At 42.8% G+C, this 21,466-nt stretch overlaps 1 protein-coding gene across 2 annotated transcripts in view; it reads right to left on the reverse strand.

Moving 5' to 3' along the window:
- Positions 1-10,015: 10,015 nt before the first annotated feature.
- Positions 10,016-21,466, reverse strand: part of il17rel (interleukin 17 receptor E-like) — a 47,394-nt gene continuing 35,943 nt past the window's right edge. For both annotated transcript variants that reach the window (XM_029742845.1, XM_029742843.1), the window contains exons 14-18: positions 17,094-17,153; positions 16,943-17,000; positions 13,545-13,697; positions 13,286-13,345; positions 10,016-11,757 (exon numbers count right to left, since the gene is read on the reverse strand). In XM_029742845.1, the coding sequence (XP_029598705.1) occupies positions 11,627-11,757; positions 13,286-13,345; positions 13,545-13,697; positions 16,943-17,000; positions 17,094-17,153 (462 nt within the window). In that variant the 3' untranslated portion in view covers positions 10,016-11,626. The remainder of the gene's footprint in view (positions 11,758-13,285; positions 13,346-13,544; positions 13,698-16,942; positions 17,001-17,093; positions 17,154-21,466) is intronic.

Consider the following 21,466-nt stretch of genomic DNA (forward strand, 5'->3'; position numbering starts at 1 on the left):
TGCAACTCCACGAGGTGAGATCTTGCATGGAGCCCCAGGCCGAGGGATATTGACAGTTCTTTTGTGTTTCTTCCATTTGCGAATAATCGCACCAAATGTTGTCACCTTCTCACCAAGCTGCTTGACGATAGTCTTGTAGCCCATTCCAGCCTTGTGTAGGTCTACAATCTTGTCCCTGACATCCTTGGAGAGCTCTTTGGTCTTGGCCATGGTGGAGAGTTTGGAATCTGATTGATTGATTGCTTCTGTGGACAGGTGTCTTTTTTACAGGTAACAAGCTGTGGTTAGGAGCACTCCCTTTAAGAGTGTGCTCCTAATCTCAGCTCGTTACCTGTATAAAAGACACCTGGGATCCAGAAATCTTTCTGATTGAGAGGGGGTCAAATACTTATTTCCCTCATTAAAATGCAAATCAATTTATAACATTTCTGACATGCCTTTTTCTTGATTTTTTTGTTGTTATTCTGTCTCTCACTGTTCAAATAAACCTACCATTAAAATTATAGACTGATCCTTTCTTTGTCAGTGGGCAAAAGTACAAAATCAGCAGGGGATCAAATACTTTTCCCCCCCACTGTATTACCAATTACTTTTCATTTTAGTTGACGAAAATTCCACGTGAGACAAATGGACATTCAATTTCACATGAAACTCCTTTTAATCGGTTTTGCCAAAGTGAGGGCAGTCAGTAAGTCAGTGTTAATTTTGTCAACAACAACTAATTACTATGGTGATTATTTGTGTTTGCATGTTGATTCAAGAAATAATGTAGTTTTTTGTATCTACCTTACCAGACAGTTATTTGCATATCACAATTAACTACACGCACTTCATCCCACAAACAAGGAAATAATCCATCCCACAACCTAGAAATATAATCAATTCACTGCTTTCAGGAAGTAGTTCACAGGGTTGGTTTCTGCCAATGTGCATGTCAGACAACACTGCACGTCACAAGTAACTCAGACGGAACACTGCTCTCTTCCTGGTATCCTGGTTAGGTGGACCATGGCTTGCGTGTATCATTCATTTACCTATGCTACTCTCAGGGAAGATGTAAAAACAAATGAGGTACAGTAATTCTGAATCAAATAACTTCCTTTATTCAGAGAAAATGCGATAAGACTCCCATGACCTGGCTCCATTTATACAATAGAACTCTGTCTGACGCTGTGGTCAACAGTGGGAGAGGATGAGCAATGTGGGGGTGGAGAGGATGTGTGGTATGTTTGTCTGTCTTTGACAGGTGGGTATATCTTGATAGTCTAAATCAGCTTCCTTCGTCATCTCTTCTCCATCTACACAGATCTGAAATCACAGGTCAAGGCAACAAGTTCGATGCTGACTGGGCATCTGCTGTCACCTGTTCCTTCACTGAAGGAAAGGAGATGATATGAAGTCATGTTGGACTATTGAGAAGTACTCTTGGATTTTGCAAAGTCATGTTTGTAGGTGTAGAAAGACCATTCAGAGGACTGGAATTCCATCCTCCTCCTCTTTGTGTAGGTTTACCTATGTTTAAACTGTGGTAAAGGAACTCCAACACAGCTCAACTCAAGGAAATCCCAATGCTGAGTACACAAAGACAACACAGAATTGTGTTCAATCTGACCAGGAAGCTCATTTACTGTACTGGAATCAAATGCTTCATCATTCTACTTCATGCCCACATGGTGGCTCAACCCTAGCCCTAGCCTCAATCCTAACACTTACCTTAGTGTAAACATTTCCCCACACGTGTCAACTACACTGTTAAACTTAAGTGCTTTGTAACACCAAAACTAGCTGCAACTGGGCTGCCACCAACTTGAAGGAGACAAAACTTGAACTTTGCTGGAGTTTTGAAACACATCATCCTGAGAGGTTTTGAAACATTGTAACACCACTAAATCAAGTGTTGTGCAACACCTTGCCAGGGACTAAGCACCATTATGATGTTTTGAATCTTGTCTAGTGCATAATTAGATCCTTTTTTTCTGAAGCGTGTTAATGTTTAACATTATTTTATATATTTGATTATTTGCCTTTATATTCCATTTTGGCAGGCATTGCCAAGCACAGTTTTCAATTTACCAGCAGTAGCTGGCGATGCATCTGCATTAACTGAAGATTATACTCTTCCACTGCCAATCAACAATGTGGGAACTGTTGCTGTCCACATTGAGCGTACATTTTTCTAACAGTTTCGATATTCATTCCTCATGATCCATTTTACCTCATGGCACAACATGCTTAATACTAATATAGAAATATACTTTCCTTTCTTCAAACAGGGATTACAGATGGATGGTAGAAACAGATTAAAGGGTTGGAGCGGGGAAATCTTCTGTGGGGAGAGTTGTGACCTGCCTAAGTCAGGTGCGATACCGCCAGACTACGGGCTCTGCACGTCTTGCATTCATTTCTATTAGGTCATTTATTAAGTTTAAGTTTATTAAATGTATGTTCATTAAGAAATTATTCTGGGTTGAATTGAAATGTACATATTTTGTTGGTTCTTTTTTGAGTCAATTTCAATTCACCCCAGAATAATTTCTTACTGTGTGGTTGAGTGGGTACAATTTCAATGAGATGTACCATGTTACCCCTCCTTTCTAAACTGTCAAAATAAAGCACTAAAAAATAAAGGTGAAATTCCACCAAAAAAAAATCACGTCCTGACCAGTAAAAGGGGTTATTTGTCATTGTAGTATGGTCAGGGAGTGGCAGGGGGTGTTTGTTTTGGGTGTTTTGATGTTTTTGGGGTTTTGTTATATGTTTTATATTTCTATGTTTATTCTAGTTCTATGTTGGTTTTTGGCAATGACCTCCAATTAGAGGCAGTTGGTTGTTGTTGTCTCTAATTGGAGGCCATATTCAGTTGTGTTCGTTTCACTTGTATTTTGTGGGTGGTTGCTTTCTGTATAGATGGGTTACCTTACAGAACTGTTGGTTGTCGTTTATTGTTTTCGTTTAAGTGTTCACTTTAGTAAGTAAATAAAGAAGATGATCACTATACCCGCTGCGTTTTGGTCTACTCAATACGACCGTTATGACAGAACCACCCACCAAACAGGGACCAAGCAGTAGAAGAAGGAGCAACGGGAGAAGTATCTCGAGTCATGGACGTGGTAGGAGATCCTCGAGGGCAAGGGTCCATGGAGCCAGGCTGGGGAGTACTAGCGCCCGAAGGCGGAGCTGGAGGAGTCGAAGAGGGAACGACAAAGGTACGAGGCATTGTATCCTCCTATTCAGGAGGTGGAGAGGCAGCCACAAAAAAAATGGGGGGGAGGGCATAAGGGGAGTGTTGCTAGGTCAGGGGGGAACCCTGACCTAACTTCCCGGGCTATTCGGAGGGAGCCGTGGAGCAAACCGGAGCCGAGAAGGGAGTCGAGCGCCGAGCTTGACGCAAGATTCCGGAAGGAGGTACTGGCAGAGAGGGCACGACTGAGCAGGCGTGCAGAGGGGCGAGCAATGAATTTCGGGGTGATGCGCACTATCTCACCCATCCGCACGCACAGTCCGGTGCGGTCGGTACGGGCTCCGCAGCGTTGCCGTGCTAGAGTTGGCACTCAGCCAGGAAGGAGTGTGCCTGCTAAGCGCATCTGGCCGCCAGTGCGTCTCCACGGTCCAGCTTACCATGCGCCTGCTCTACGCACGGCAGCCCTCACTCTCCAGCACAGCCCAGTTCGCCCTGTGCCAGCGCTCCGCCCGTGCCGGGCTACAGTCACCATTCAGCCAGGACAGGGTGTGCCAGCTATAAACTCCAGACCTCCAGTGCGCCTGTCCAGCCCAGTACGTCCTGTTCCTGCTCCCCGCACTCGCCCTGAGGTGCGTCACCAGTCTGGCACCTCCTATGCCAGCCCCACGCATCAGGCATCCAGTGCGCATTCCGAGTCCAGAGCTTCCGGCGACAGTTCCCTGCCCAGAGCTTCCGGCGACAGTTCCCCATCCAGAGCCTCCGGTGACAGTTCCCCGTCCAGAGCCTCCGGAGGCAGTTCCCCGTCCAGAGCTTCCGGCGAAAGTTCCCCGTCCAGAGCTTCCGGCGACTGTTCCCCGTCCAGAGCTTCCGGCGACAGTTCCCCGTCCAGAACCTACTGAGACGGCCTACAGTCCGGAGCCTACAGAGACGGCCTACAGTCCGGAGCCTACAGAGACGGCCTACATTCCGGAGCCTACAGAGACGGCCTACAGTCCGGAGCCTACAGAGACGGCCTACAGTCCGGAGCCTACAGAGACGGCCTACAGTCCGGAGCCTACAGCGACTGCCTACAGCCCGGAGCCTCCAGCGACGCTCCTCAGCCAGGGGCCTCCAGCGACGCTCCCCAGCGACGCCTCTCAGCCCGGGGCCTCCAGCAATGCCGCGCAGCCCAGAGTCTGCTGAACGGGAGCTACGGCCAGAGCCACCTCCGTGGTGGGAGGATTGGGAAGGGGGGGTGTAGCACAGGAACCGTCGTTGACGGTGGCCACCCTCCCTTCCCTCCCTTTAGGTTTGGGGTTGTTTTAGTGGGTTTTGTTTTGAGGTGCATTCGGGGTCTGCACCTTTGGGGGGGTACTGTCACGTCCTGACCAGTAAAAGGGGTTATTTGTCATTGTAGTATGGTCAGGGCTTGGCAGGGGGTGTTTGTTTTGGGGGTTTTGTTCTATGTTTTATATTTCTATGTTTATTCTAGTTCTATGTTGGTTTTTGGCAATGACCTCGAATTAGAGGCAGCTGGTTGTTGTTGTCTCTAATTGGAGAACATATTCAGTTGTGTTCGTTTCACTTGTGTTTTGTGGGTGGTTGCTTTCTGTATAGTTGGGTTACCTTACAGAACTGTTGGTTGTCGTTTATTGTTTTCGTTTAAGTGTTCACTTTAGTAAGTAAATAAAGAAGATGATCACTATACCCGTTGCGTTTTGGTCTCCTCAATACCGTTGACACCTTTATCAATCAATATATAAGCTATAAACAATTTGTATTTCTAAACCATTAATTGTATGACAAACAATGTATGTGTTTTGATGCTGCTTTTTACATGCACTGAAACCTCAAAGTTTTATCACTACGCTCTCTTAAAAACACCAATATTCAGGTTGAAGAACCAATTTGGGTGTTTCACATTCTGTGTATAAAAACACTTGCATTGGGTTTTACATTCAAACACAACAAACACCAGATCTCAGCTTAGGTGCACTACTTTTCATGATTTCTTTACACAATCATGGTGTTTTGAGACTTTTTATTTCTACAGGGTAGACTCTATTGTGTAGGTTAAAAGTCCAATAAATTATTATGCAAGAAAGATAATGTATTGGTTTTCTTCATTTAACACTGACGCAGGTTTGCTCAGGACAACATAAAATAACTAGTGCTGGAGGGCTTTTATTACAGTTCTTCAAATGCACAGAAACACAGAAATGGCAGCAATATGAGTTTATGTAGAATATAAATGCAAAATATTACAAAACATGTATTACAACCATCACATACATCACATACAGTAACATTTTTCCTTATAAAGTTAAATATATTAAAACATACTTTACACACAACACAAAAGCGTCTGAAATATCAATCGTAGTCAACTCCTGTAGGCAGTCCCACCACAATAAACCGAGAACTTATTTTAGCTTTATAACTTTTTATTGGCTTCTTGTAACAAGTCTATCTATTTAGGCTTAGGCCTAAGTGCAATCAATGTTCAGGCGGTGAATTCTGTCAATTCGAAAATGCAATGCTTAAATGCTCAAGTGATATGCAAAAATGATATATGCATTTATATTTTCATATAGGTGCACATGATTCATGTCACAATAAAATTGCAATGTTAAAATGAAAATGGTTTATTGAAAATTGGAAACGATAAACAGAAATTCTAAAATGATTAACAGAAAATGGTCAATGCAATGTGGAAAGTGTCTTTTTTTCATTTTACAACTGCCCATTTAGCATGTACTATTGTCTTTTCTTTGTTCATGTTCAATCTGTATGCAAATTGCTCCTTGGAGGTTTGAACCAGGAGAGAAACACAACACCACCTGCAGTTGTACATTTTTGACATGTCATGCACTCTGTTAACGATGGGGTTCAAACCTGGTGTCTTGTAAACAAAAATAACATTTTAGCCTGCTAAGCCAAAGCTTAGGCAATGTAGCTTGGGGAACCAGACTTTGGTTTAGTGGACTAATCAAATCAAATTTTATTGGTCACATACACATGGTTAGCAGATGTTAATGCGAGCGTAGCGAAATGCTTGTGCTTCTAGTTCCGACAGTGCAGTAATATCTAAAAAGTAATCTAACAAATTCACAACGACTACCTTACACACACTAATGTAAAGGGATGAATAAGAATATGTACATATAAATATATGGATGAGCAATGGCCGTGCGGCATAGGCAAGATGCAGTAGATGGTATAGAATACAGTATATACATACGAAATGAGTAATGTTGGATATGTAGACATTTTTAAAGTGACTATTTGTAAAGTGACTAGTGATACCATTATTAAATCCATTATTAAATGTATTAAAGTGGCAAGAGATTTGAGTCTGTATGTTAGCAGCAGCCAATCTATGTTAGTGATGGCTGTTTAACAGTCTGATGGCCTTGAAATAGAAGCTGTTTTTCAGTCTCTCGGTCCCAGCTTTGATGCACCTGTACTGACCTCGCCTTCTGGATGATAGTGGGGTGAACCGGCAGTGGCTCTTGTGGTTGTTGTCCTTGAGGATCTTTTTGGCCTTCCTGTGATATCGGGTGCTGAAGGTGTCCTGGAGGGAAGGTAATTTGTCCTCGGTGATGCGTTGTGCAGACCCTCTGGAGAGCCTTGCGGATGTGGGCGGAGCAGTTTCCGTACCAGGCGGTGATACAGCCCAACAGGATGCTCTTGATTGTGCATCTGTAAAAGTTTGAGAGTGTTTTAGGTGACAAGCCAAATTTCTTCAGCCTCCTGAGGTTGAAGAGGCGTTGTTGCGTCTTATTCACCATGCTGTCTGTGTGGGTGGACCATTTCAGTTTGTCCATGATGTGTACGCCGAGGAACTTAACTTTCCACCTTCTCCACTACTATCCTGTCGATGTGGATGGGGTGATGCTCCCTCTGCTGTTTCCTGAAGTCCACAATCATCTCCTTTCTTTTGTTGACGTTGAGTGAGAGGTTACTTTCCTGACACCACACTCTGAGGGCCCTCACCTCCTCCCTGTAGGCTGTCTCGTCATTGTTGGTAATCAAGCCTAGCACTGTAGTGTCGTCTGCTGATGATTGAGTTGGAGGTATGCATGGCCATGCAGTCATGGGTGAACAGGGAGTACAGGAGAGGGCTGAGAACGCACCCTTGGTGGTGATGTTGTTTCCTACCCTCACCACCTGTGGGCGGCCAGTCAAAGTCCAGGACCCAGTTGCACAGGGCGGGGTCGAGACCCAGGGTCTCGAGCTTAATGACGAGTTTGAAGGGTACTATGATGTTTAATGCTGAGCTGTAGTCAATGAATAGCATTTTTACATAGGTATTCCTCTTGTCCAGATGGGATAGGGCAGTGTGCAGTGTGTTGGAGATTTCGTCGTCTGTGGACCTATTGGGGCGGTAAGCAAATTGGAGTGGGTCTAGGTTATCAGGTAGGGTGGAGGTGATATGATCCTTGACTAGTCTCTCAAAGCACTTCGTGATGACAGAAGGGAGTGCTATGGGGAGATAGTCGTTTAGTTCAGTCATTTAGTTCAGTTACCTTAGCTTTCTTGTGAACAGGAACAATGTTGGCCATCTTGAAGAATGTGGGAACAGCAGACTGGGATAGGGATTGATTGAATATGTCCATAAACACACCATGTTTACGGCATGCTCTGAGGACGCGGCTAGGGATGCCATCTGGGCCGGCAGCCTTGCGAGGTCTATCACGCTTAAATGTTTACCTCAAGTTAGCCAAGGTGAAGGAGAGCCCACAGGCTCACAGGGTTTTCTTTTTGTAATCCGTGATTGACTGTTGACCCTGCCACATACATCTCGTGTTTGAGCCGTTGAATTGCGACTCTACTTTGTCTCTATACTGACGCATTGCTTGTTTGATTGCCTTGCGGAGGAAATAGTTAGACCATTTGTATTCAGTCATGTTTCCAGTCGCCTTGCCCTGATTAAAAGCTTTCAGTTTAGCGCAAACGCTGCCATCAATCCACGGTTTCTGGTTATGGAAGGTTTTCATAGTCACAGTGGGTACAACATCACCGATGCACTTGTTAATAAACTTGCTCACAGAGTCAGCGTATACATCAATGTTGTTGTCTGAGGCTACCTGGAACATATCCCAGTCCACGTGATCGAAGCAATCTTGAAGCGTGGACTCCAATTGTTCAGACAAGCGTTGGATAGACCTGAGCACGGGCGTTTCCTGTTGTAGTTTCTGTCTATAGGCTGGGAGCAACAAATTGGAGTCATGGACAGGTTTGCCAAAGGGAGGGCGTTGTATGCATTGCGGAAGTTAGAGTAGCAATGGTCGAGAATGCTACCAGCCAGTGTCGCGCATTCGATATGCTAATAGATTTTAGGAAGCCTTGTTCTCAGATTAGCTTTGTTAAAATCCCCAGCTACAATAAGTGCAGCCTCAGGATGTATGGTTTCCAGTTTACATAGAGTCCAGTGAAGTTCTTTCAGGGCCCTCGAGGTATCTGCTTGGGGGGGATATACACGGCTGTGACTACAATCGAAGAGATTTCTCTTGGTAGATAACGCAGTCGGCATTTGATTGTAAGGAATTCTAGGTCAGGTGAACAAAAGGTCTTAAGTTCCTGTATGTTGTTATGATCACACCATGAGTCGTTAATCTTAAGGCATACACCCCGCCCTTCTTCTTACCAGAGAGTTGTTTGGTTCTGTCAGCGCGATGCGTGAAGAAACCGGGTGGCTGTACCGACTGACAACATATCCTGGGTGAGCCATGTTTCCGTGAAACAGAGAATGTTACAATCTCTCATGCCTCTCTGGAAGGCAACTCGTGCCCTAATTTCGTCCACCTTGTTGTCTAGAAACTGGACATTGGCGAGTAATATGCTCGGAAGCGATGTATGGTGTGCTTGCCTTCTAAGTCTGACCAGCAGGCCGCTGTGTCAGCCTCTCCTGCGGTGAACGCATTGTTTTGGATCGGCTTCTGGGATAGTCATATTCCTTTGGGAAAGTCATATTCCTGGTCGGTATGTTGGTAAGTTGACGTTGCTTTTATATCCAATAGTTCTTCCAGGCTGTATGTAATAACACTTGAGATTTTCTGGGCTAACAATGTAAGAAATAATACATTAAAAAAACTACGGACCTGAAGCAAGGCGACCATCTCTGTCGGCGCCATCATACTCAATGCGCTCTTCTGATGTGCAAAACACCCTTGTTCGAACCCTGTCAGTCATATTTGTGCCATCGCTCAGAAGGTTCTCTGAGGAGGTCAAAGGATGGTGAATTGTAACTGAGATGGTTCCGTAAACACCGTAAACACTCTGTGATTCTTTCCCTCGTTAGTTTTTATATAAAAATGAATGAAGATGGTAAAAAATTATGGAATTGCATTTGTATTGCCTTTTAGCCTGATAGCATGATGAGTAGGTCTAACCTTGACTGAGACCTGAAGAGTTGCATTCGCTCCCTGAGTTAATGCCTAGGCTTCACCTTAGCAGGTCTATGCTTTTCTGGTGCGCTGGAGACCTGTGTCAGTTCACACGCTGTGTGTTGGTTACACTAGTCTAAAGTCAATGTACAGAGAGCCTGGTATGGCTTGGATGTACTACTGTATGGGGGTGTGGTGTTGCTCTCCTGGCTCATGCCTCCAAGAAGAAATTTGCATTCACAATGAAAATTCTAATTTAAAAGAGAAAACGTTTAACTGAGTAGTTGGAAAATGAAAACAGACACAATGCAATTTTCATTTACGGTTTTCTGTTTACAATTTATCTTTTTCAATTTAGCGATATTATTTAGAATTTCTGTTTACCATTTCCAATTTTCATTTAATCATTTTCTATTTTCATTTTAACTTTGTAATTCAATTGTGGTATGAATTATGGACACTGATATGAAAATAAAAATTCATTTATCATTTTCACATTCCTATTTAGCATTTAAGCATTGCATTTTTGAACACTCCGTAGTCAACAACCTATTTTTCCTGATGAAACTAATGATATGAAATGCTCTGGAAAAAACTATAACTATTACCAATTACTTTTCATTTTAGTTGACGAAAATTCCACGTGAGACAAATGGACATTCAATTTCACATGAAACTCCTTTTAATCTGTTTTGTCCAATTATAAGCATGCATCCCGGTGCAGAATATATAATGCAATCCTCTCATTAGCCGATAACATCTTTCTGTTGCATGGGCTGGTTGTATTGATCTGGCTCTCCCACAAACACAGCTCCCAGTCACTTGAATTACTCATCTCAGTCTCTCTTTTGAGCTGATGCGCTGACAGGATACTTAAATTGGAACAAACTAACCTCAATTAGAAACAATAATGTATTTGAAATCTTGCTTTCATTTAGGTCATTTTTGCTCTGATCACATCAGAAGCTCTATTGTGCCATGTTCGCTTTTATTCATCTGTGTTGGCAATAGCGAGTTGCAGTTGCTTTTTCCAATTGGGAAAACAAATGATTTTTGCTGAATATTAGGAGTATAGTAACAATTCTGGCATTGTGGGAAAGCTCATATTCTCCTATTTTCAAGGAAAGCACTGTTTAACCTACTCTGATGGTTATGATGTGGAGAAAATCTCATCTAAATTGCTTAACTTGTAGGCTTTATATCCTTAAATTATGGCTGGCATTGGTTTTAATGTTTCCAGCTAAGGTATAGCCTACAAAGCGATAGTAGGCCTAGTTGGACAAGGCTATCTGAGTGTGCACTATTCCATTCAAAAACGCTAACTACCTTTAGCGCCTATTCATGATAGTATCTTTTTCCTGGGGACCCGACCGCTCGCTCTGAACGTTAACACGCATCGCTTGCGGTAAGGTTTTAGAAACATGAGGAATCTTTCATATCAGTGAGATTTTTTTTTTTTTTAATGAAATTACTACACACCTTTATAGGGTTAAGATTGGTGCTCCCACACGGCCATATCTCAAAGTTACAGCACTTGTTTTACAGAAGACTTAGGCAAACACCTGTGCTCATTAGCTATCTAGCATGCTCCGAACACCTGTGTGTAAGCATAACCGGGGAGGAAGTGTAGCGGAAGTGTAGTTTGCCAACTGGAGACACAGCTTATGGATCTGTGCAAATCTGGGTAAGTAAGTGTATCTTTTTTATTTCAAAGATTCATTCTCTCAGATATGAAAGATGCTTCAAAAACCATTTTGCATCTGATGATTATTGACATTTCTAAACGTTAAAACAGCGCCAGGATTGTAGTTCACATGGAGCCAGTCGTGACCGATTCTAACCGCTGAATATCCTACAGAGAAGGGCTATTGAGAGCTAAGTGTGCACATGATGCAAGTAAGATGTAAATATGAATTATTTAAATCTAAAAAAAAATGCACAGACTAAAATGTGACTAAAACTAGACTGAAATTGTTCCGGGTTTTCGTCGACTGAAAATAACAAAGATTAACGAAAGATTAAATGACAAAAATGTAACTAGACTAAAATCTAATTTAAGACTAAATCTAAGACAAAATTAAAACTGCAGTAAGTTAGCCCTTTCGCAGTTTTCAAACTGAAGGGTGTAAGGTATGGGTATCTCTTTATGGAGAGTAGTCTGGTCTTGGAGTCCCGGGGTGGCACGGTCAACAGCAACAGCATGAGATTCTGAAAAGCATGCACTATTATTAACCATGGCGATATACACTGAGTATACCAAACATTAGGAACACCTTCCTAATATTGAGTTGAACCCCACATCCTCACTTCGCCAGGGCATGGACTCTACAACGTGTCAAAAGTGTTCCACAGGGATGCTGGCCCATGTTGACTCCAATGCTCCCCACAGTTGTGTCAAGTTGTCTGGATGTCCTTTGGGTGGTGGGCCATTGCTGATACACACAGGAAACTGTTGGGCGTGAATAATCTAGCAGCATTGCAGTTCTTGACACAAACCGGTGCGCCTGGGCACCTACTATAAATACATACCCTGTTCAAAGGCACTTAAAATGTTTTCTTGCCCATACCCCCTCTGAATGGTACACATACACAATCCATGTTTCAATTGTCTCAAGATTTAAACATCTTTTTTTAGTCTCCTCCTTTCAATCTACACTGATTTAAGTGGATTTAACAAGTGACAAAAATAAGGGATCATAGCTTTCACCTGGATTCACCTAGTCAGTCTATGTCATGGAAAGAGAAGGTGTCTTAATGTTTTGTATACTCGGTATATAATTCTTTATGAGTCTATATTGGGTTAGGGTAAAAGCTAAGATTAAGGTTACGGTTGCACCAGGTTGTGGACATGAAACTAGGGCTAGGGTAATGGTTTTGTTTGAGGCTAAGGTAATGGTTCATACATGAAAAAAAATACTAGTTTACTATAGAATCCTAAAGTACATACTATTTAATTCTATAGTAAACTGTAGTATACTGTAAAATACTATACTACACATTGTAGTATCCCTAAATCACGTATAGTAGAATGTTGTAGTATACTGAAGAATACTATTTCATTTGCATAAACCCATTCCCCTCCCCATATCGCAATTTGTGCCACCCATGAGTGAGAAACCTACATGCCAAGTATACACCCCATGTTCCCTACAGGTTATAAAATGTAGTAGAAGCTCTGAGGTATCGGATCTGACCTCAATCATACCTACAGGTTATAGAATATAGTAGAAGCTCTGAAGTATTGGATCTGACCTCAATCCTACCTACAGGTTGTGGAAAATGTGTTATTTTAGTAGTAATGGGCATTACAAATTCATTTCTGTGAGCTTGCACATTTGGCTTCCAAATGGCTTTTCATTCAAAACGCTTCTAAATTGGCCTAGAACCAGGAAAAAAAAATATAATCTACAATGTAAATCTCAAATGGTAGGCTACCATTATGTCAGATTGTGAAATGCTCGGTCAATGTTTTTTTACTTGGCCAAATTATTAGAAGGCGGGGGGAAAAAATTAATTGGACCAGATTGAGGCGTTCTCCCCACTACAGTAAATATTACAGTATAGTACAGTCTGCAAAAACACTACATTACTATAGTATATAATACCATTTTTTTTACTACAGTATTTATACAATAGTTAACAGTAAATACTACAGTAAATACTGCAGTGAATACTACAGTAAAGTCTAAAAAAAGTTGGTGCTATGGTTAGTGGATGCATGGTAGAATGGTCTTACCTGTTTGTTGTTTCAATGTACATACCCCATCCCGTCCCTTTCTGTGCCTCCTTTGGTGAACTGTAGACAGACAGAGGACACAATCAGTCAGCACCCCATTTAAACCTGGGACATTAGTGTACTGTGCTAGCTCGAATGTATTATTTTCAGCAACTACGATTGATGCTGCCTAACCAGGCCAGCGCAGAGCATCTCAGCTTTAGATGACTGTGAAAGGGGTAGTTATCATTCACTCAGTTAGGGAGAGGTGGATACATACCAGTTAGTAGGGCTTTGACGACTAGAGCTGCCACTATGACAGCAGCAGTGAGACAGGCCACAGCTGGCACTACTACCCAGGTCAGCTCCAAGTAGCCTTGCAAGGCCGGGATTTGCCTAACCATGGCAGGGGCACGGGCATCAGCTTGGTCCACTTTGAAAAGCAAAGAGAGAAGCAGCAGTCAGAATCAAAGCTCTTTCCATGGTGGATTTCAGACAAAAGAAAAGGAGGACTCTTCAATGTATACTTCAGTGTGTTTTATATAAACAGTGGTCATACACTTTGACTTCAAGCACCTTTTCAAAGCCATAGGATGTTCGTATCTTTATAGCTTTCTGTGTAATATTTCCTAATACAACCTATTTTCCGTTTGAAACCTGAAGTGGTTCGTGAATGTGTTGAAAATAAATAATTTGTTGGTATGAGGAATTCCATCATGTTAGCAGTGTTTTCTGAACCCTTGCCATAAAGCCAGTTAAATAGAGTGGAAGCATTTAGCTACAGTGCCTTCAGAAAGTATTCACACCCTTTGACTTTTTCCACATTTTGTTGTTACAGCCTGAATTTAAAATTGATTACATTTAGATGTGTGTCACTGGCCTACACACAATAATACCCCATAATGTCAGTGGAATTATGTTTTTCAACTTTTTTACAAATGAATTACTAATTAAAAGGTGAAATGTTTTGAGTCAATAAGTATTCAACACCTTTGTTATGGCAAGCAAAAATGTGCTTAACAAGTCAGATAATAACTTGCATAGTGTTAAACATGAACATGGTGAAGTTATTCATTACACTTTGGACAGAGAGGAAGGAAACCACTCAGGGATTTCACCATGAGGCCAATGGTGACTTTAAAACAGTTTAATGGCTGTGATAGGAGAAAACTGAGGATGTTGTAGTTACGCCACAATACAAACTGAAATGGCAGTGAAAATAAGGAAGCTTGTACAGCATACAAATAATCCAAAACATGCATCCTGTTTGCAATAACACTGAAGTTAAACTGCAAAAAATGTGGTAAAGAAATAAACTTTATGCCCTGAATACAAATAATTATGTTAGGAGCAAATCCAATCCACACATTACTGAGTACCACTCTTCATATTTTCAAGCATGGTGGTGGCTCTTTCATGTTACGCGTATGCTTGTCATCAGCATGGACTAGGGAGATTTTGACGCTAAAAAGAAATGGAATAGAGCTAACCGCAGACAACATCCTAGATAAAAACTTGGTTCAGTCTGCAGATAATGTACAATCCAGGTGTTCAAAACTCTTAGAGACTTACCATGTCACGATCGTCGTAATGATTGGACCAAGGCGCAGCGTGAGTAGCGTTCCACATCTTTATTATAACGTGAAACTTCAGCGAAATACAAAAACAATAAATAAATGAATCAAACGAAACGTGAAGACAGTGAAATGCAAACAGGCACCTATACAAAAACAAGATCCCACAAAGCACAGTGTGGAAATAGCTGCCTAAATATGATCCCCAATCAGAGACAACGCTAAACAGCTGCCTCTGATTGGGAACCATACCAAGCACACCAACATAGAACACCCCCAGTCACGCCCTGACCTACTATACCATAGAGAACCAAGGGCTCTCTATGGTCAGGGCGTGACAGTACCCCCCCCCCCAAAGGTGCGGACTCCGGCCGCAAAACCTGAAACCAAATAGAGAGGGTAGGAGGGGTGATTAGTGTCGGCTCTGGTGCGGAACGAAGTACCCACTCATCCGCCAGCATCGGGGGCGGCTCTGGTGTGGAACGAAGAACCCGCTCAGCTCGCGGATCCACCATCTTTGGTGGTGGCTCTGGTGCGGGCCAAAGAAACCGCTCATCCAGCCATGGACCCAGGCTGAACACTGTGCCTGGACTGGATCTTGATGCCGAGGAAGGCTCCTGCCATGGAGCGGGACTGGACACCGGCCCTGGCCTGGACATCGGTGCAAAGGAAGACTCCTGTCATGGAGCGGGACTGGACGCCGTGTCTGGACTGGGCATCGGCGCCGAGGAGGGCTCCTGCCATGGAGCTGGACTGGACGCCGTGTTTGGGAGCTCTGGACCGTTGACCATCGCCGGAGGTTCCGGACCGTTGCCGGAGGTTCCGGACCGTTGACCGTGTCCTCCCTTCTCTCCTTGCGTCTGCTTCCACGGCAGGCTTTCGTGTCTTGCCAAGATTTCCTCCCAAGTCCAGGATATTCTCTCCTCGATCTCCTCGTAAGTCCAGGATGCCATCTCCTCCTGGGCACGCTGCTTGGTCCTGTTGTGGTGGGATCTTCTGTCACGATCGTCGTAATGAGTGGACCAAGGCGCAGCGTGAGTTGCGTTCCACAGCTTTATTATAACGTGAAACTTCAGCAAAATACAAAAAAAATAAATGAATCAAACGAACCGTGAAGACAGTGAAATGCAAACAGGCACCTACACAAAAACAAGATCCCACAAAACACAGTGGGGAAATGGCTGCCTAAATATGATCCCCAATCAGAGACAACGCTAAACAGCTGCCTCTGATTGGGAACCATACCAAGCACACCAACATAGAAATAAACAACATAGAACACCCCCCAGTCACGCCCTGACCTACTATACCATAGAGAACCAAGGGCTCTCTATGGTCAGGGCGTGAAATACCCAGAAACCCTCACAGCTCTAATCACTGCCAAAGGTGATTCTAACATGTATTGGCTCAGGGGTGTGGATTCTTGTGTAAATTATATTTTTATGTATTTCATTTTCAATAACTTTTAAAAAATGTCTAAAAACAGGTTTTCACTTCCCATGATGGGGTATTGTGTGTGTAGATTAGTGAGAATTTTTTTTGTAATCCATTTTGAATTCCAGCTGTAACAACAAAATGGGGAATAAGTCAAAGGGTATGAATACTTTCTGAAGGCACTGTACATTTGGCGTGTTCAGTCTCGTTCAACACACACACACACACACAGCCTCAAACAAAAGATACTTAGGCTGTGAAGTCAACGTTGTTTGTATCAGATAGGGGCCAAGGCAAGGTGTGCATGCCAGGATTCCAGTTTAAAGAAGGTGGAGTGCAGCTGAATAAGAGAATGCCTGCCTCCTTGAGAATTCTGAATGAGTTAATGTAATGAAAGAGGTAAGGTGAACCACACAAGCGTGATGAGTAACCTTGCCTGGGGCTTGCTAGATTTCCTGAAGACTTGTGTTAGTTGCCAATACCTTGGGTTTAGCTCATTGGGCTAACACGGTTTTGTGGGCTAACACGGTCTTGTCGGAGACCCTGTAAGAACCCAGTCGGTCACTCAAAGCTGAATGGTCACACAAGGCTGAACTGAAGAGAGTTTTGAATGAGCTCACATCTTCTTAATAAACCCCTGTACAATAGGTCAAAAAGTCACAACACTCACAGCATCGTATATGGCAATGAAGGATGGTGACAGCATACTTTACGTTAAGCCTCTTCACCTGTCGGAATAGAATATGCATCTATCAATCAATATCAAATCCCTGTGAAATCTATACATGTACAAACATTTACATGAACCGTATTCATCTTACCTGGACACAGGTGTTTGGTAGGCATACATCCACAGTCAGGTTGAGATGAGCAGATTTCTCCTGCAAAAGGAAGACATAAAACATTTTAGTATACTTCAAAACACTCTCCTGTAAAAGGAAACAGAATACAAAAACATGTCAGTTAGCTTTAGAAGAAGAAACAGATTCTCTTACGGCTTCTGTTGTACTTCTGTTCAGGTGTGTCCCCTCCCTCTCTCTATAGTATCTTTCATGTACTACCTAGTATTGTGTTTGTCAGTTCTTCACAGTATTAGACTAGCGGTTAAGAACATTGGGCCAGTAACCGAAAGGTCACATTGAGGACATAACATTATAAAGACTGTTTGTGCTAAATGTTACTGTGAAAAAAGTGTGGCCTATTCAAACGCTGACAATCATAACTAGACTTTCTAATGAAGTGTTTTAATCACACCGGTTTGAGCCTACGCTGCAGGGACCAGATTAGAATGATTACACCAATGTATTCGTACACATTCATCAAATTGGAAATGAGCTATTATCAGGCTGGTTAATGCGATGCATGTCTGTTGAATTTGGAAAAAATCGGCCCCACCCCATCTACTCAGCCAATCAGGAGCCGCTACTGTATTGCGGCTGTGGCATACTACATACTTTTTACTAAACGATACATGCTAAATAGAATGCAACGATGAGTAAAGAGTATGCAGTTTAAGTATTAGTACGCTGGTATGGGTATTCGGACACAGCCACTGTCCCTGTGTCCTAAATTGAAACAGAAAAATTACACAGAAAAAGCTTTATTTTTGTGGGAGCACTCATGCCCGTTAAGTCTTGGATTAGATGTGTATGAACCCTTTGTTTCAGATAGGTTCATGTCTGAAACAAAGGTGATGCTGGTAAACAGCCTGTGAAGATACTGCGAGACACTTGGGTAGCCCATCCTTCATTTTGGAGGGTGTTCTTGTCAGCGTTTGGACTTCTGCGTGTAGTCCAATCGGGCCAAGGTTCTAATTTCATGTCAAAGGTCTTCCAGCAAGTACTACAGCAGTTGGGTGTTACCCATTGCCCCTTTTGTGCCTACCGCCCAGAGTCTCAAGATGCTCGAGAGATTTCATCAGACTTTGAAGTCTATGTTGAGAGTTTACGGCTTTGAGTTCGAGAAAGACTGGGATGAAAGGGTCCCTCTAGTGCTATTTGTAGCACGGGAGGTTGTTCAAGAATCTGGGGTCACTGTTGTAAGCTCACTTTTCAGGCCCTTACCCCTATAAAGATATATTTTTTAAAATACCTGGATTACTTCATCGCCACACCCGAGCATAGGGGGAAAAAACTTACTGTGTCATGTCAACATGTTGAAACCATACTTCTCCCACTGTGATCGGGCGGAGAAGTCGGTGAAAACCTGTAGTCAACGTGGACTATAGTCTTCCTCAAGAGCATGAAGAAAGCCCAGTATTTCCTTGAGAGCACGAGGAAAGCCTAATACACCCTGTGCCTGTGGGACGGTTGAGTAAAGCAGAGATTCTGGAAAACCTGGGGTTTTTTTGGCACACTTGTCTCCGGATGTGTAGCGAAGTGAGCCCATTGCACTATACCTGCAATAACATCTGCTAAACATGTGTATGTGACCAATACATTTTGATTTGAAAGATGAAATTGTTGTACTGCTTTTAGAATATCAGGGTTTAGTTTCAGATGTGCCAACTCAGTCAAATGTACTAGAGCATGACACGTTGGGGACTCGAATCAATCCTGAAAAGAGAGAGAAACTCTGTAGTGAGGTAGAATTCATGCTTGAGCACAGCATTGTACAACATGGCAACAGTCCGTGGAGTTCACCCTGCATATTGGTACATCAGCTGGATGGGTCTCCACGCTTTTGTTCCAATTTTCTCAAACTCATTGCTGTTACTAAGTCAGACTTGTACCCTTTTCCCAGGGTTGATGATTGTGTGGACCGTGTTGGTGCTACTAAGTACGTTAGCAAGTTCGATCTGCTGAAGGGATAATGGCAGTTCCCTCTAACTGAGCGTGCAAAAGAGCTGTCTACTTTTCTCACTCCTGATGGTTTGTTTTCCTACCTTCATCTTCTTTTCGGGTTACGAAATGCCGGAGCCACATTTAAAAGGCTCATGCACATCGGGCTACATGGTCTGGAAAATGCTGAGGCATATTTGGACAATGTGGTGGTATTTATGCTAACTGGACAGATGTCACGGCTGTCGTAGGAAGGAGCGGACCAAAGTGCAGCGTGTGTCGTTCCACATTTTATTTTCACTGTGAAACTATGCAATACATACACAATAAACTGAACGAACAAAAACAGCAAACCGTGACGCAGAGTAGAAACATACACTAACTCTCAACCAATCTCCCACAATTTGGTTAACTTTAGCTAGCTATGACAATCGGTTTGTATTGCTAATACTCAATGGACTGGGATGATGTTTCATTGTTTAGGAATCGATGGCAACACTTGGTATGTGAAGCATAAACAACACATTTTGATTATTTAATTGACCTCCAACATGATTGGCACTACTTTTATTGATCTCACATTATTTCTGTATTTTCCAGAGGTATGTGTAGTCGGGCTGTGTGTTATCATTTTAACTTCCAGTTTCCAAGATTATGTTTCTGTATGCATTGCTGCTACTCTGCACATTTGTAGGTAAGTGAAACTTACCTGATAATGATGCATTAAAAAAATTACGTTTTACGTTACATTTTCCTTTCATTAACTCATCTTAATGTTACTTTGTTGTTTGCAGGTACACTATCCTTCTGACCCTATGCAGCCAGGTCCCATCTACTTTTTAACTCCTCGTAAGTGTGGCTTGTTTGGTGTCTGCTGTGAAGGAATACCACAACAAGTCAACTACTTGATTGATGAAGGCATGTCATCCAACAAAGGCAGCAGCGCAGTCATCAACTACATGCACCATTTCTTCACCAACTACGGAGTTGGGGAAACACATGTGGACCTGAATTGTGATAACTGCAGTGGCCAAAACAAGAACAAGGTTGTGCTCTGGTATTGTGCCTGGCGGACCATGCACAAGCTCCCCCACAGTCTGGACCTTCACTTCCTGATCGCAGGCAACACCGAGTTTGCCCCCGACTGGTGCTTCGGCCTCATCGAGCAGCGCTTCAGAAAGACCAGAGTGAACACTTTGTCTGAGATTGCTGGTGTTGTGAAGGACAGCACTGTGATCGGGGTCAACATCCCACAGCTGGTTGGACTTGAGGATGACTGGCAACAACACCTGACTCTGTACTTCAGGCCGTGGCCACAGTTCAAGCAGTACCAGCACTTCAGGTGAATATCATTTTCATTGCATTGTATGGGGTTATTGTTCTTATCTAAACTTGGGAGGTGAATTGATGTAGTGCCGGGTTGTAATGTCTTCATTTTTTGATTTCCTGTTTTACAGCTTCGATGCTCTTGAGCCTGGTGTTGTCGCCAAGGAGCGTTCGGACTATCGGGGCCAGGTTTCAGCTGCTGCGCAACGCTTACATCCTTCCTCCCATAGATGGTCTGCCTGTACAACCACCACCTGGACTGGACACAGCTAGACAAATGTATGTTTTTGAGATGATCAGGGAGTTTTGCGACGAAGAGGCTATGGACGTCACATGCCCTGCACCAAAGTCAAGGGCAGGACAGAAACAGGCTCTCCGAATATAGATTCCCTTGTTCATGCATGGTTTGGACAGACCAGTCATCAGCACTATCTGCGGTGCCTCTAATCAAATGATTCTCTCCTAACACAAATGCCATTTATTGCTCCAACTATTTGTTTTATTTATCCTGCAGCTCAGTCACTTTACCCCTGATTGTATGCATATAACTACCTCCTCTATCACTGATATTGTTATTGTTCTTGTACATACTGTATATCTTATTTATATTTACACAATTTATAATATTGTTACTATGCAAGTCACCATTTGAATTTACAAGTTTATCAACTTTCAGAATTACTCTCCCATTGTTCCTCAAATGCAGTCTGTACTTTTACATCTGTAAAGCATAGAATTAGCTGCCTAACAAGATTACGTTATTTCTCGAGCTACAGTATGTTTTATAATTGAGGCATGATGACAATTGTTGACACTGTTTTTCTGTTAGACAATGTGCACAGTTGGGTGCCAGACTGATCCCCTGGTTATGAACGGATGCTGGGACCTACCAGAAAGAGCAAATGTATCATAAGATGTCCAGCAGTGTCCCATTTACTGTTCACTTGCTATTTTCACAGCTTTTCTATGGAACGCAGTTTGGGTCTTTGCGTGTCAAAAAAATTATACACGTCAAATAACACTATCTGACGTGTCAAATAAGCTTTTAATTTGTCAGGTCAAATAACACAATTCTATTATAGAATGTT

This window comes from Salmo trutta, chromosome 40 (genome assembly GCF_901001165.1).
Source record: "Salmo trutta chromosome 40, fSalTru1.1, whole genome shotgun sequence".
NCBI classification, from domain to species: domain Eukaryota; kingdom Metazoa; phylum Chordata; class Actinopteri; order Salmoniformes; family Salmonidae; genus Salmo; species Salmo trutta.